The sequence below is a fragment of the Rhamphochromis longiceps genome, linkage group LG16, assembly GCF_057381845.1.
Source record: "Rhamphochromis longiceps isolate RC_006_pf linkage group LG16, R_longiceps_female_GT1.1, whole genome shotgun sequence".
In the NCBI taxonomy this organism is placed as follows: domain Eukaryota; kingdom Metazoa; phylum Chordata; class Actinopteri; order Cichliformes; family Cichlidae; genus Rhamphochromis; species Rhamphochromis longiceps.
The window spans coordinates 36,079,227-36,095,378 of NC_140572.1; the positions used below are offsets into that span (position 1 = coordinate 36,079,227).

General features: G+C 40.5%; 1 protein-coding gene across 1 annotated transcript in view; it reads right to left on the minus strand.

Moving 5' to 3' along the window:
• dnah7 (dynein, axonemal, heavy chain 7) overlaps nucleotides 1-16,152 on the minus strand; it is an 87,963-nt gene that overhangs the window by 8,856 nt on the left and 62,955 nt on the right. Inside the window, exons 50-62 of the mRNA XM_085384010.1 lie at nucleotides 13,126-13,316; nucleotides 11,312-11,445; nucleotides 10,843-11,178; nucleotides 10,558-10,684; nucleotides 10,067-10,261; nucleotides 6,783-6,875; nucleotides 6,523-6,699; nucleotides 6,145-6,306; nucleotides 5,857-6,057; nucleotides 5,545-5,706; nucleotides 4,342-4,527; nucleotides 2,390-2,527; nucleotides 324-554 (exon numbers count right to left, since the gene is read on the minus strand). Of these exons, the coding sequence (XP_085240136.1) occupies nucleotides 324-554; nucleotides 2,390-2,527; nucleotides 4,342-4,527; nucleotides 5,545-5,706; nucleotides 5,857-6,057; nucleotides 6,145-6,306; nucleotides 6,523-6,699; nucleotides 6,783-6,875; nucleotides 10,067-10,261; nucleotides 10,558-10,684; nucleotides 10,843-11,178; nucleotides 11,312-11,445; nucleotides 13,126-13,316 (2,333 nt within the window). The remainder of the gene's footprint in view (nucleotides 1-323; nucleotides 555-2,389; nucleotides 2,528-4,341; nucleotides 4,528-5,544; nucleotides 5,707-5,856; nucleotides 6,058-6,144; nucleotides 6,307-6,522; nucleotides 6,700-6,782; nucleotides 6,876-10,066; nucleotides 10,262-10,557; nucleotides 10,685-10,842; nucleotides 11,179-11,311; nucleotides 11,446-13,125; nucleotides 13,317-16,152) is intronic.

Consider the following 16,152-nt stretch of genomic DNA (forward strand, 5'->3'; position numbering starts at 1 on the left):
CTTTTTCTCATCTTACAGTCTCCTTAATGTAAACCAGCACATTTTCTGTGCGCTCTGGTGGGGTGAGCCACACACTTTGATCGTGTTGCTTTTTTGAAGTGAGTTATAAGTAATTCATAATAGTGTTTTTATATCCCATGACCACTGAAATAAGACTTATGGTTCTCCTTTCAGTTATTTAGTTAGAGGCTTTTGCTCAGATGGCTGCTAAGTGACAACACTTAATTCTTGATATTTTCATATTTCTCTTGTGAAAAGTGATTAAAAAAAAAAGACACTCTTCAAATTTGCTGGAGATACATTCCAGCCCTTTCTCCACGTACCTTTATGGCCTTCTGAATGTTGATGCAAGAGTCTCGGATCGTGCCGAGCAGGTTGTTGAAGCGACCCATCTCCTGCACCAGCACTGTGTTCATGCTCTGGTTGTAGCTGGTAGGAAAGCGGCTCATTGCTGCCTCCAAGTCAAAGTCTTCAGGCAGCTTACTGAGGATGTCAGCTGTCACTTCAAAGACCATGTCATCTGAGGATTTGGCATCTGCGCCTGAAGAGCGGGACTGATCAGAGACATAGAGCACAACAGAGCGACAGAGGGCTGATGAGAAGGGAAGGCAGGATGTGGGGTTCTCAATCGATTGACAGTTCATATTTTTTAGGGAAAATTACCATTTGCTGTCTTTGACTTGTCAAATTATGTATTCTCTTTTAAAGACTCATTTGCACTAGTGCTATTCTGATCCTGAAAAGACCCTGATGCTAAGAGGGCCTGACTTCTGACTCGACTTTGCTTATATTTCATCATCTTTGTGCCTGAGTGATTCACATTTTATGCATCTAAAAGAACACGGAATGACACAGAATATCAACGTTTTTATATTTTATTTTACCTTCTCTTTCTTAATTTGTACACATTTCTCAGGTTATAGCTGCAACACTGTCCACAGAGGAATCACTGCAAGTATAATCTCAGGATTTCATCATACAGCGCGAGATGAAAGGCTTCACTGCATTTTACCCCCGATTTCTCCCACGCAGTAATTTGACACACTCTTATCAACAATTATAATGATCATTCATGGTGATAATTATTCACTCTAATCTGTGATTCTTACGCTTTTCTTCTTAGTGCAACTTGCACCATTTACCTATATGATGCTTAGTCACTAGCCAGCGGTAATGGATAATCATTGGCTGATGGCAACAGGGTTACAGTAGGAGAATGATAAATAGCTGCTTCATTCCATTTGAAGTGTCTCCCTGTTTATCGGTCATTGAGACTGATGAGATCGTATTAGATGCTAATGAAGTCCACACATGACTGGAGCCATTATTAATCTTGTTGAATGGAATTTATACGAATAAATGCCAGACTGCACGGAGCTCTAATTTTAACTTGAGATCTAGAAGTCACGATGCATGTGGAGATAATTCTGTCTTTATAGCAACGCAGGTCTGATGCTATAAAAATACACTTTCACTATATATGCTGAGCTGAATGTGGAATTCTTCTCTAGTGTTGTGTGTCGATCCACTTTAAAACTTCTAGCATAGAGAAATATTTTTTCAGAAGTCAAAGACACTGTGGTGGTTCTTTAAATAAATGGATACACAGATAAATAAAAACCCCTTTCCACTTTGCAGTAGAAGCCACACTTCTTTTATGTTCGAGTAGGCCTTGATGCAAAATCCCTCACATTTGATTTCCATCAAACATCGACTGGAGCGGGGAAGCGGTAAGATATATAATCCTGAACAAGCTAACCTCGTCTAACAAAGCTGAGCTATAATGATGCTGGATCACACAGCTCCACCAAAGCCACTGTGACTGTGTCTCTGCAGCCTCAAAGCACAATGTTGCTCTTTGAGAAGTCTCTCTAAAAGCAACTGCAATATTTATTTCGATTTTCTTTTGTTTTTAATTAATGCTGCACGGTGCATTTTAATGCAGGCCGATAAAATATTTAGAACAGATCCACAGGAGGCATACCGATGCTGTGTGTGTTTATGGGAGAAATAACTTTGGTGCCTAGGTAAATGTGTTCCCATGCATGTATTCCGGTCTGTTTATTTTGTGTTTGTTTGTGTGTTATGTATTTGCGGGGTCAGAGTGGGTGGGGTCATTCCAGCTGAGCATCTGGGATGTTGGCCAAGAGGGGGCGCTTTGGCCTGGGAAGCAACCAAAGACTGCTGGCTCTTTCTTTTTTTAAATTTGTGCCGAGGTCTGGCCTCAGTGCTGTTTTTTTCCATTTCTGTGGTAGTAAAAAAAGGTCTCTACAAAGTACTCCTGGATATGCCCGTTTATTTTTCCTAAAAGATTACTCATGTGTGTCTGAACTTCCTGTGACAGCTGATCAATACAATACAGACTTATCAAGGGTCAAGGTAGCGTTACCTGTGTAAGCAAGATGCTGTCAAACAGAAGTTGAGTCTCAGCCTGGTCCTTGGTGATATCTGCGTTAGCGTTCATGCCAAAAATTTCTGGTGACGGATTGAGTGGCAGCGACTTGGTATATTCGATGTAGTTGTCGTACTGCGACAGAGATGCAGAAAACAGAGGGAGAGGGGACGAGTGAAGTAAGAGGACGATTTTTTAACGCAACATCAGGAAACATCTCGAGTAATAACACTCGCTGAAAAACAAGTCGGCTCCTTAGATTGCTGACATTTATTTTAATGACTATGTAAATGTGTCTTCATGAATAAAAGATGTGGTTGGAGGGGGGTGCAGTGCTGGAGAACTAAATGCCAAATAAAATGGTGTGCACCATAGATTGTACTAGTGTTAACAAATATATCAGCCCTCACTGATGGTGGCTTCCTGCTGTGCCTTGTTACACACATTTTATCTGTTAATGACTTTTTAAAGGTAGCTCAACAACAATGCAAAGGAGTCCTGCAATATGCTTCCTTGAAAAACTGCCAGGTTTACTTTTATTGAATTTTAAGGCAATGATACTGCAAGCAGCTTTGTGTAACTGATATTTGAATATGAATGAAAACACGAGTGAATAACATACCTATGCTGTACTATATATCAAAAATTCAACAGCATGAACAAACTCAGCATCTGCTAGTTTAGCAGACTGCACTTAAACCTGGTTGACATATTGTGACATCAAGGCAAATACTGAGGAGTAGAACATGTGAAGAGGTTAAAGCTGAAGGAACACTTACAGGTACAGATACACTTACAGTTCTTCTTACAATACAGAAGAACTGTATTATTTCGTCAAAGGTTTGGACAAACCTTTTCATTGCATGGTTTTTCTTTATTTTCATGACTATTTACATTGTTGCTTCAGTGAGAATCTGCAAAACTATGAATGAACACATATGGAATTATGTAGTGAACACAAAAAGTGTGAAATAGCTCAAAACACATTTTATATTTTTCTATAATTACTGCTTTGCACACACTCTTGGCATTTTCTCATTGAGCTTTATGAGGCAGTCATCTGAAATGGTTTTCCAACAATCTTGAAGGAGCTCCCAGATGCTGAGCACTTGTTGGCCATTTTTGCCTTCACTCTGTGGTCCATCTCACCCTAGGTGGGATAGGTCAGGTGAGTGTGGAGGCCAGGCCATCTGGCACAGCACTCCATCACTCTCCTTCTTGGTTACATAGCCCTTACACAGCCTGGAGCTGAGTTTGGGGTCAGTGACCTGTTGAAAAATAAATGACAGTCCAACCAAACACAAACCAGATAGGATGGCACGTCACTGCAGGATGCTGTGGTAGCCATGTTGGTTCAGTGTGCCTTCAAATTTGACTAAATCCCCAACAGTGTCGCCAGCAAAGCAGCAAGAAATTCCACAAATGAACCCTGACACAGCACACCTGTGAAGTGAAACCATTTTAGGAGACCACATCATGAAGCTATCTTCAGTATGAATCTACAATATAAAAAGTAAAAAAAAAGAAAGAATAAAACATTAAATGAGAAGGTGTGTCCAAACTTTTGACCGGTAGTGCATCTACCATAAGTCTGAACTGAGCATATGATCATGAGGTTTGCAGTCAGTTATTGTCCCTGGAAATGGAGTGTGCCTGATAAAAAACATATTATATTTGGGCCATAAACAGGAGTTAGATGGAGTTTTTGTTGTGGCACCAAACACACATTTTGAAGATAATAAAAGTAACGAGAAGTTACTAAATGTGACTAAAGGAGAGAGTTACAACTCAGATCAGTGAGACTGCATCATGAATACTGCAAAAACATTTCCCTGGTATTGACATATTACCATAAATCCTGTGCTTATTTTGTTGCCTACAGCCAGACTTTAACCAAAGAGGTGATTCGTTTAAAAAAAAAATCTTATCTGAGACTCTGTATATCTTACATCTCCCTCAGCTGGTGCATAGTACAGCCCACTGGGGTCAAATGTGTAGCCAGGGTCCTGGATGATCTTTGGGGTGTAAAAGATCGAGAGGATCGTGCGCAGGGTTCGTCTGTCCCAGTCGTCAGTCACTCGCCCGCCGTAGTTACACTCACCGGTCATGTAACAGAGGGCATCAAACGGCACTTCCTGTACAACACAATAAATCATTCATTTCATAAGAGAACATAACAGCAGGTAAGTGAGAGGTAGTTGATTTTCAATGTACACAGATCTGCCAGCTCTGACAGGTGAAGTGATCGTTTTTTTTCGTTGCAAAATGAAACAAAACGATGGGAAACTTATGGCATTCATGCAGACATTACTTTGACTTCTACCTCATGGTAGAAGCTTCTTCAGCAGAGCAATGTGCTCTGTCACAATGCAAAAATTCCTTAACAGCTGTAAAACAAGCCGGATGAACAAAGACCCCACCCCACAATCCACAGAACCCGAGGATCCAACTACAGCCCACTGCCAGAAACCATAAAACATCCAAACTATCCCATTCAAAACCACAACAGGTTAGAAGTATTTCGAAGCACTGAGGGGACATACACAGTATTTGTCAGGGGGTTATAATGCTGTGACCTGACACACCTGTCACTTTAGAATCAGCATTCGCACACAAAAAAGCGTGTGAGGATGCAGAAGGGTGAAGTTGTGGCCAGTTTGGCATTTTCTTGAGGAGGACTTCACTTAAAAATGCACTGAGCAACACTCAGCCACAAGCTGAAAATGTCACTGCGTTCCAAAAAGATCCTCAGTAGTTTATGCCTACTGCTTTTTCCACAGGAAGAGGGGATGGTGGAGGATTGGAGTGCTATCTGTATGTGGAAAAATGTCAAGAGGGGTTTTGAATATGGCTTATGAAAAGGAATACTTGAGCAAAGCAGACGGTAGTTGTAAAAGCCAGAATTTTTAATATGAGCTTAGATGCTGACAGCTATATAGGAGTACATCGTGGATGTGGGTCTGCATGTGAGATAAACTCACTTCATACAGCTCTATGTAAAGTTTATATGAAAGCACTACATCCCAGACCGCATGGAATTTGTAACTGGTTAAACGCTTGCGTTCACTCGATGAAATACAATGTTTTTTGGAGAGAAAAACACAGTAAGCAAAAAAATTGCCCGTGAATGGAAACAATTCAAGAACATCTACCTGGTACTGTTCCAGGAACATGTGTAGTTGCTGTACAGAGATCCGGAGGTCAGTCTCATTGAACTCGTATGGAATGTTCCAGCCTAAAGGTCCAAACTTTCTCCTCTCTTGGGTCAGGGCGTGGAAGAAACACAAGCCATACAATAGCTTCTTGAACACAGCCTGGGAGGTGGAACAGATGAAAGATGTGATCTAAGATAAATAGTGGTGCTCGTATCCCACTGCTAAAACACACACACCCTGAAATCCACCCGCTGATGGAGCCATGGTAGACATGCACAGCAAGCCACCAAGACATGTTTGCATACTGACCGGCTTGCTGCAGCTGCCAAAAAACTCTGGGTCAGAGATGGGATCCATTAAGAAGGAACGTGCAATGTTGGAGCGGAGACCTTTTGGAGCCTCGTTGGTCATCTTAACACCATTCTGGAGCACCGCCACAGGGAATGTGGGAGATGGGTAGCTAGTAAGCCACAGCCTGAAGTCTGGGTGGGTGGTATCTGGGTTCAGCCCCTGCTCACAGAGGCAAAAAGCAAGTAAATACATGCATATATTGGAACAATATAACTTGCTGTGTACTGAAAAAACGCATGTCCTCACCTCACAAACTCTCTCCAGTGTTGACATCCATGAAGTGGCCAAGTGGCAGTTTTGCAGAACCACCCAGGTGCCTTCGTTAATGCCTGTCTGAATCATGCGCATAGCAATAGGACCTTGGCCTTGGCCCAAAGAGAGGGACGTCAGCTTGTTACCAGTAAAGCCCTGAGAGATAAGAAGAGTGGTGCACTTCATTTTTTAGCTGCTTTTTGACTGAGGTCTCTCTCTCTCTCTCTCTCTCTCTCTCTCTCTCTCTCTTTTTTTTTTTAGACCCAGTAAATATTGAGATTGAATTTCTTTCATTGTTAGAGGCAATTTTGATTTCATTTACAGTTTGATGCACACAGCAGGATGACAGCTATAGTTGTAATGTCTCTGTACCTTTTCATCTCCAAACTTGAGCAAAGCCGCCATGGGGTCGGAGCCAGGGGAAAGGATGAAGATAAGGGGGGCACAACAGTGGCTATCTGTAAAGGTGTTACTTAAGTTAAAGGGTGGTGCTTCAATGAAGTGATGGCCCAACTTGTCTGAAACAAACTCCTGAACCACGGGAACAATCTGAGGACAAGTTAAAGGAATGTTTTAGAGGTTTTATGTGAAAAAAAGGTTATAAAAAGAGATCATTCCCCATGTGGACTGACTTTGTCTGGCCTGAGACAGCGAATCACCAGCATCTTCTGAAACTGGCTCAGCTTCTCCTGCCACTCATTAGGAAACTGAGTCTGATGGGGCTCCTGCAAATAGACAAAGCAGAGTCAGTTTTGATTCAGACTAAGTATGCATGGGAAGTACTTTTAGTTTCACACTGCATAACTTTCCAAATATTAATCCTGTCATATGTCATAAATATATATTTTAAGCTGTAGAAAAGCACTAGATATTTTAAATCTGTTGATCAAAATGATCCTAATCAAATACCAGCTGAGGAATAATTATGTCAAGTTTTCGGTGACAGGCAAGGTTAATCAGTGCAATCGTGCAAAAAAATAGAGAAATATTGTACATAACTAGACATGCAAATGAAAAGCATGAAGAAAGGCAACAAATGGAAGCAGACAGAAATGGGGAAGAGAAGAAAAAAAAATGGGAAATGGGTTTTAGGTCACAGCAATATGTTTGATTAATTAGTGGAACAAGTGCACCGGAGGAAGTGAGCAATGGTAGAGGAAACTTTTGGAATTATTTCCCCTAGGCTGTTTGTCGAGAGACTTCTGGCTATGTGTGTTGGCAGGTGCTTTGAGATGGATACACCTATTTAGGATCTCCTGGGGATTCACTGTGTGAACAGGGCGTGTTAGCGTGTGTGAGTGCCCGTGTGCTTGATTGAACAGCTGTTCTTACATCAAAATTGAATAAATGTGAATTCTACAACTGGAACAAACTCGATTTAATTAGACAGAAGTGTTGTGGCTGATTTTGTTGATTATAAATCAAAGATGGTTTGTGTGTACGTATGTGCGACGGCAAAGACACAAGCCTGTACGCCGCACGCATGTTTGAATGCGCCACACATTGATTAAGCAGCTGTTCTTGCATTTAGATTGCATAGATATGAGGAGCACAACAGGAGCTGAATAGATTTGATTAGATTAGATGAAACCTCAGTTTGTGATTCTCTGTGTTTCAAAGATGGACAGTGTCTCTGTGTGCATCATAATCTGACAGGAAAATGTTTCCCTCTTCAACCTCCTTTGTTCTGTATGCCCTTTATATTCACTACATGTATAATAACTGAAAAAAAGACTCTTAAAACAAAGTACAAAGTTAAAGCTTCAATGTGTCAGATAAATCAGATCAACCAGTGGCTTTAAAAATTAATAAAAAAGCTAATTTGAACAGGGCCAATATTTTTGAATCAGACATTTTCTTGTACTATAGGAGGGTACAGTATGAGAAAACAACTAATCCTATGATTTGTTTGGCATATCTATCATTAATTTAAAAAAATACAATATTTGAAGTGATGTTGTATTGACAAAACTAAAAAGAAAAAAGATAACAATGTAACGAATCAAATTATGGCATGTGTGTGGAATCAAAGTGAGAACACATGTTATGATTAATAAAGAAATCTAGCCGAGACAAAAGGTGGTAAAATAGTCAAAGCATACATGCTACACTGAATATATAAACTGAAGTACTCTGCATCCACATTGTTCCCAGGCAGGGAAGGGGGGAGCGCCGCTGCACCCCAGTTGTGAGATTCCACAGAGCCACCCTGCTAAGCTTAAAGTTGGGCGAAGCTGGCCTTGTGTTTAATGCTGCTATTTTATCTCATTCACTGTTTTCCCAAGGTTTGATTGTTTTGCATCTGCACAGCCAATCAAACACTTTTACTCATATTAAGAAGAAATTAAGACTCTGTTTCTTGTTGTGCTTTCACCAGCAAAGCAGCAACTTTTACTCTAGTCTGTGTCTACAAGACAAGCACTTCCAAAACACTCATTGCATCCATCAATCTTCTTCCACTTACACATCCAATTCTGGGGCTGGAGTCTATCCCAGCTGCCACAGGGAAAGAGTCAGGGTGCACACTGGACAGGCTCACAAGCTTGTAACAAGGTGACACAGAGACACAACCATTCATACCTACAGACAATTTAGAATCACCGGTTAACATGCATGTCTTTGGACTGTGGGAGGAAGCCAGAATACTCATAGAGACCCCGCTGAGAACATGCAACCTCCACACAGAAAGGCCTCAAACAGCTGGTGGTCGTTTAAACCAGGAAACCACCACCATGCCACCCGCAGGACACAGATAACACCCACACCGAAAAATAATTATAATATTTTGTCCGCTGTACGTCAAGTAATTAATCTATAAGGTTTGGGTAAGAGGGCGAGATGAAAAACATAGAAACAAACAAAAAATAATAATTGTTAAATCTTTTGATGTACATATTAATTTTCCAAAGTAAACTTTGGGTCAGTGGATCCACTCTGATCTATCAAACCAACAGACTGCAGACAGATGTTTTAATTTCAATACTCTGTTGACACCAAAAGAGGACCAGTTTGATGTAAACTGTAACCAAACTCACTTCCACCTAGAAGTTAACACACTTCCTAAAATATGACACAAGTCACAGAAGCTAAATTAATGTTTAATATTGATTAACTTTACATTTTAGGATGATTTACTGCCCCTATGATAGCAGCTGATCTGTATTTTTGGGTTGGATCTTTCTCATCTTCCTCTTGACAATACCCCATATAGTCTCTTTCAGCTAGCTGGCCAATAAAGGACACTAACAACATGGTCAAAACACCATTTGGTAGCAGTTTTGGGATTGTGGGCAGAAGCAAACTTCTGGTGGAGAAAAGAAAATCGGCATCCACATAAAGCGTTCTGTAGATGGAAACATGAAGTGCTCTGGTAGATGGCTGACTCGATAAAACACAGTGGGCCAACCACCACCAACATAAGCAGATAACATAGCACCCAACACTGGCCAACTTCACTGGATTTGAAACACCTTTTGATTCTCTCCACTCTTCCTCCAGACGGTAGGATGCTTTGATTTCCGAATAAAAAGCAAAATGTACTTTCATCTGAAAAGAAGACTTTGAACCACTGAGCAAAAGTCCAGGTAAAATATTCTGATGTGGTCTCTGGCTCAGACAGTGTAGCTCCATTCCTGTGCATGGAGGCAGATTCTACTTCTTGAATCAGCAGTCTTCCCTATAATTGTTAATATTGCCAATGCAATGGTACCAATAGCACACTGAAATTCTGATTTTCATATGCTATAAACCATAATCATCAAATTTAAAACATAAACCGACTTGAATATTTCATTTCAAGTGACTTAATACAGACTACATCAAAGTTTATTTTTCTGAGTTTAAACTAGAAAAATAAATGAAAAATGTCATCATACTTTTTTACTATATTCAACAAACCCAGCGAGAGGCGACTTACTGGGCTGTCATAGACCTGTTTCCACTCATTTCTGCAGCCTGTCAGGTCCTGACGCAGGCCTTTGAAATGTTCCATCGCATCCAAGCGGCATATCTCATCCCAAGACTTTTTAGGCAGCCAGGTGCAGGGATTGGAGTAGGGGTTGTCCAGGCCCACACCGCCCGTTAGAAGGAAGCGCCACTCCCCCTCTTCCACCTAAAACATTAATTAGTGACATGTCCTGTTAACACAGCAGCAGAATGACCAGAATTTGTAATTAAGTGGATTAATGCTTGACAATTTGGGGGATTATCTTTGGATAAGTAGTTTATGCAAATTGGAAATAGAAGAAACAGATAATCTAAAACAATCCTCGAGAAGACCAGAGCTGAAAACTGACACTAAGGAGCTTGTTTGATTATCTAATCACTTATTTAAAAAAAACAAAACCCAAACAATATGTGTGTGTTCTCCATTATCAAATGTGTGTCTGTGCGTGTGTAAATTCCTACCAGCTTGCTATGCATAAGCAGGCTGACAGTGAGGCAGAGGGAAAAAAGTAGCTTATCCTTCTCAAACAGAGAGCGACACACATTCACATACAGTGTATAGGTAAAGTGGTCTCTCAGGATCTGCAGTCTGAAAAAGAGACGCATGCCATCATTTAATAATCTTTAATCACATTAATGCACCATCACCAGCATTGCATTTAATTTTTTAACAGAGACCTTTAAAACACTGTTTTGGTGACCAGCAGGAACTAGTATTTTGCTAGTACATTAGTCAGGCCTGCCTACCTCTGCTCCAAGTCATCACTCTTGTCTGAGCTCTCAATGGAGCTGATGAAGAGGTTAATAAACCAGGTGAGGGAGTATTGGTACATGGGTTCAATGTTAGCCAGGTCAGCAATAGAGAAGAACAAGATTGCCGAATGCACGGCAATAGGTGTGTAACCCATGCGGGTCTCATCAATCTTCTTCTCTGTCACCTCGGCCACGGCCTGCTTCTCTGAGATTTCGTTGGCAAGCACCTTGGAAGCAGAGAGGATCTCGACGGCAGTCTCATCCTCCAGGATGTTGCCCTGAGAGGAGGACAGGACCTCTAAGATTTTGTCCTCGATCTCCTTCAGTTGTCTGAAAAAAAAAAAAAAAAAAAAAGGGAAGAAACTCTGAATTAATAGTCTACAGTATTTTTCACTCGGGGAAGTAGAGATTTTATTGAATTAGTTGAATGGATTTGACCTTGGTCTAACATATGCCTCTGTACCTTTTGTTCTCTGCTCCCTGCAGAATGAGAGCCTGTTTCTCTTCTTCCAGGTCAGGCCTCTCCCGGGCTACCACAATGCCCAGTAGCTGGTCTTGAATGCCCTCTGGAGTGATCATGAAGTTTAGCAGTGTCACCTACATCACACAGAATATCCACTTCACGTACAACTATGGAGACATAATTGTTGAAGAATAAGTGATGTACGTGTGTATGTTTCAGAGGAAGGTGTCCGCCCTTTTTCTCAGCCATTAAAGTGAAGTGTTGATCGTCTCGGCTTTAGAGCTGTTCTCCTGGCCAAACCTCCTACCCAATAAATTCCAGTAACTGCTTCAGCCTTGGCAAAGTACAGGTAGGATGCATTTACTTTTTTCTCCTTTTCTGTGGAAAGGTGTTGCAGGAGTTGAAGGAGTGTCTTTTACCACAGGCGTAGTCATCCTGCGCTGCACTTACCCGGAGGTTAAAAGCCTATATATGCTATCTACTCTCTGCCCTAATAAACGAGTGCACTTCTTCGGGGCTTAATTCCATTTCTATTGATGCCGTGAGACCCACTCAGCTGGTGGTAAAGACTCAGAGCCTGTATAAATCTCCAGTTTGTCCTTTTCACACATACACCCTCCTTCTTTGCCTCGCCTCGTCCCTTGCGCTCCTAAGGGCTTTTTTTCTAGATGCTTACCCTCTTGTATTTGGAGCTATTGCGTTTCAAATAGGGTTTAATGGGAATAATGGAAACTCATAGTGTACTGTAGAGAAGACAAAAAAAAAAGATTTAAGCAAAATGAGGGGAAAAAAAAGGGAAGAATTGAGCCAGCTGTGAAAAATGAGTTGAATCAATCTAATGGCTGCCCATAAAGAGGAGAGCCCCTGCAAATAGATGCTTGAAATGTGATCTTCTGTAATGCTTTCCAACCCCTTGCCTCTCAGTAATGCAATTTTCCTTTAATGCTCCTTTTCTTGGAATCCTTTTTTCAGAGTGGATGGGGGCTGTGTTCCATTGGGAAGGTGATATAGGTGATATCACTGAACAATGATTCACTGTGTTATTGAGGTAAAAATGTCATTTGGGTGGTATCAATAACTAAGAGCCAAAGAAGAAAAGTAGATCTCATCTGATATCAAATGAAAACTTTAAATAAAAAAACAAAATGAAAATCAAACCTCAGTTCTAAATGATGCTATTTATCACTATTATTATTGATATTTTAGGGCAGAAGCCTGCAGATGACTCTGTTGGTTTATGTGTGTGCTTGTGTTTTATTATTCCCTTCTTTGTTGGCTCTGTTGTGGTAGATACATCTATCCTTAGCTGTGACACAATTAAAGGGTTGTAGCTCCATCTGTGTGAAGAGGTTAGTACAGAATGCATGGAGGACTGCATACGGCTCGTTACAGCAACACTGAAACTTGCTGTAAACAGCACTGTTATGTGTGGTGACTATGAATGCTATCCTCTGCTTTAACTAAAGGTGGTATCAGATTTACGTCTCAGTGATGGAATATGTTGAATAGAAGGTTTCTCTGCGTGTCTCCACAACGTAGAATTAAAACATTAAAACTAATCACCGGGAATTTTATCCATTCAAGTTCTTTCTGGATGCTCAGATACTTGATCCAACAAGCTGGCCAGTGAAACTCCCAGCAAGCCATTATAATGAAACTGCTGCAAACCTGCACTACCAGTCCTGCATCCTACTGCACCTTCCAAATGGACTTCAGTACATGAAAAAAGGTTTCATAGTTATAATTACTGCACATTATCCTATAGTAGGGAGAAGAAAAACAGAACAGTGGTGACAGCAGTATCCCTACAGTACCTTGACAGAAGTCTCAGGCAGGTAGTGAGGGTTGCGTAGCTTGGTAGTGATGTAGAAGCGAAAGTCAGGAACATATTCAATGGTAGAGTCTCCCAGACGGATGCACATTGCACCGCCCTGTTTAAAGGTCTGTCGAAGCAGCAGAGGCTCCAGTATGGGATCCAGCTCCTCACCGACATTCTCCAGCAGCACTGACAGAAAATGTTCAAATCAATGTTTTTTCTAATCAGGAGAGAGACGTCTTTATAAATATAAAAAGCTGTCAAACTGTTGAATCAGAATCAGAATCAGAATCAGAATACTTTATTGATCCCTGGGGGAAATTATTTTTTGTTACAGTGCTCCATTTTAAACCAACATTAAGACAAGACAGACAATACGCTAACTAAGAATAGTACAATATATACATATATATATACATACATACATACATAAGTCACTTATAAATAAATAGTTGGAAAAGAAACATGTGTAGCTGTAGCAGCAAACAGTGTGTTAAGTGGATGCGTTGTACTACTGCCTCAACAGCTGAGCTGCTTCAAAGCTTCAAATATTTCCAAACTCTTCAGCCAAGACAAAGCATTTTACCTACAACACCTTTACCAGTATTTTATAGATCACCAGTTAGCCATTTTGGCAGAACTGGGAGAAACGCGCATTCAAACCCTGCATACGGTCGCCTGCTCTACCTGTGAAAAAGAGACTCTTCATGCCAAATGTTTCACTTTCTGGTTAAAAATACACTATAAATGGTCTTTAATCTGGTCTTTTCCTTTTGATATTTAATTCTTTACCCAATTTAACTATCTAATACAACTTTTTTTCACCATTATCATTTCACTGTTGTCATGTTTCATTTTACATCTCTCTCTAATATTAGTTTTATTCAGTTGTTTTGATTTAAATGCGCTGTACTGCATTGTGTCACAGCTTGTCATTTTACTTATTTCATGGTGCATTTATTTCATGCAGGACTCTCACTTCATGTCATTGTGGCCATGTTCCTGCCTCTGGAAAGTACTCTGCATCTTGCTTGAAAATGTTCTTTCAATTTAAAAATCTTTAAAATCATATTAAGGAGCAGTGGGAGACCCTTCCCAACAACGAAAGTTTATACTCCATACAGAGACTTGTAATAGTTGTGCTGATGCATTCCTGGCTCGCATAAACTATATTTTATAAGTTGTGTGATGAATTAAAGTTAAACTCAAACTGTCTTTCAGCTTTCTGTGATTAGTACTCAACCGTGAACTTCCACTGCAGTTGCATACATGAGTAATATCAAGAAATCAGTGAAGCACATGAAAATGCAATCGCCTTACTCCCATGACATCATTATTAATACGATTTCACATTAAGTATGATAATGCTCTTCTCATGTTACCAACATCAGCCCATCTATAATTGACATTTTGCCTTTAGGTGGTAACTAACTTTTTCTTCAGTTTTCAGATGGAGTGATAGCTGATGAACTTTCTCTTACAAGTTAGTTACCAAAGCAGGTCAACCCTTTATAGGCATAAATATTTAATATATGTTACCAGATTAAAAAGCATGTTTTTAAATTTAATAAACACATGCATATCCTAGGAGATTTGCCATGAAAGCACCAGCCCAACCGTGCTAAAAAAAAGAATAGTAGTGCATCATCAGGATTATAAGTGGTAATACAAACAGCAAGAAACTGTAAAACTGTGAAATAAGAAAACAGGCTGTGAAGGATGAAACTGTACCCTTAGGGGACTCTTTTGCGCCGTAAAAGGACAAGTTACTCTCTGAGCTGTTAGCCTTGCAGTAAGCAAAGACCTAGCGGCTGGTTGGGTCAGCTCATTATTTAGATGTATCTGTAATGGTGGTGCAGCTTTCTGTGTTTCTGAGTCTTAATTCCTTCTTGAAGTTGCCCCCCGTGGCCCCTTCAAAATAATATGAGAAGCAATTATCTACAATATTATACCACAACTTTTAAAAAAACGTTGTATACTTTTCTATGAGACATGGTGGGCTCTTTTCTGAAACCAGTTTGAGGACCAAAAGGTCACATCTACACAGCAGCACTGGGGATTGAATGCTTTTCCACTTCGGGGCTACAGAGATTAATAAAATCAGACACATGGCTGCCTCAACCACACTTGGACACATAAAATCGGTCCAAAAACATCGTCACATCTGCCTACACATCGCAGCTTGAGCCTAACACCGGGCAGGAGAAAAAAATAAATGCAGAACATATAATTGATTTCTCCTGAGCTTTGTGGAGCAGGGAAATTATTTTACTGCTATTGTTAAATAATTGTCATTATTACCATTGCATTAATAATATAATCTGGAGTTTATATTGCATTCAGGGGTTGAACAGTGTGTGTCTTTCAGAAAGACTAAGTTGCAGGCTGACAGGAAGTTGCAGGTTTGCAGAGTGTGCCTTTTGCAGAACTGAAACCGAAAGCAGAGTCTAAGTGCAGGTTATTTTGAGGAGCATTTGAGGACGAGACACAGACAGTAGGTGAAGAGGTGACACAAAGAGCATGTGAGGTCAACACATACACACACATTAGTTAAATTTATTTAGAGGAACCGTCCTTGTTGTCTCGGCAAGAAAGAGGAACAATTCATTTTAAGATAAGAACGGAAAGTACCAAGCCATGAAAATAGAAGATGATTTTCTGGGTGAAAAGTCATGATGATGTTGATCTGATCTATGTATAAAATGTACCGGTGACGCATGAAGGGGCGTCAGTAAACAAACCCTGATGCTATAAAATATCTGTTCATGCTTTGATTAAGTCGAGGACTACTGGCTGTCTGCGTACAGAGTGTCTTCCCACACGTGTGTTCATTAAAATCATTGTTTGACCAAAGACCTTCTGGACCATGGGTGGTGTGTACTCTCCTTCCTCAACTTTGAACCTTAACATTTGGGGGCTTCGTCCGGTGGTTGAGGAGGGAGGATTGGAGGTTTAGATGGAGAAATTTGGTGGTCTCTGAGGTGGTCTGACGGGCAGACATGAATTCCAGTGGTCGAAGTGAGTG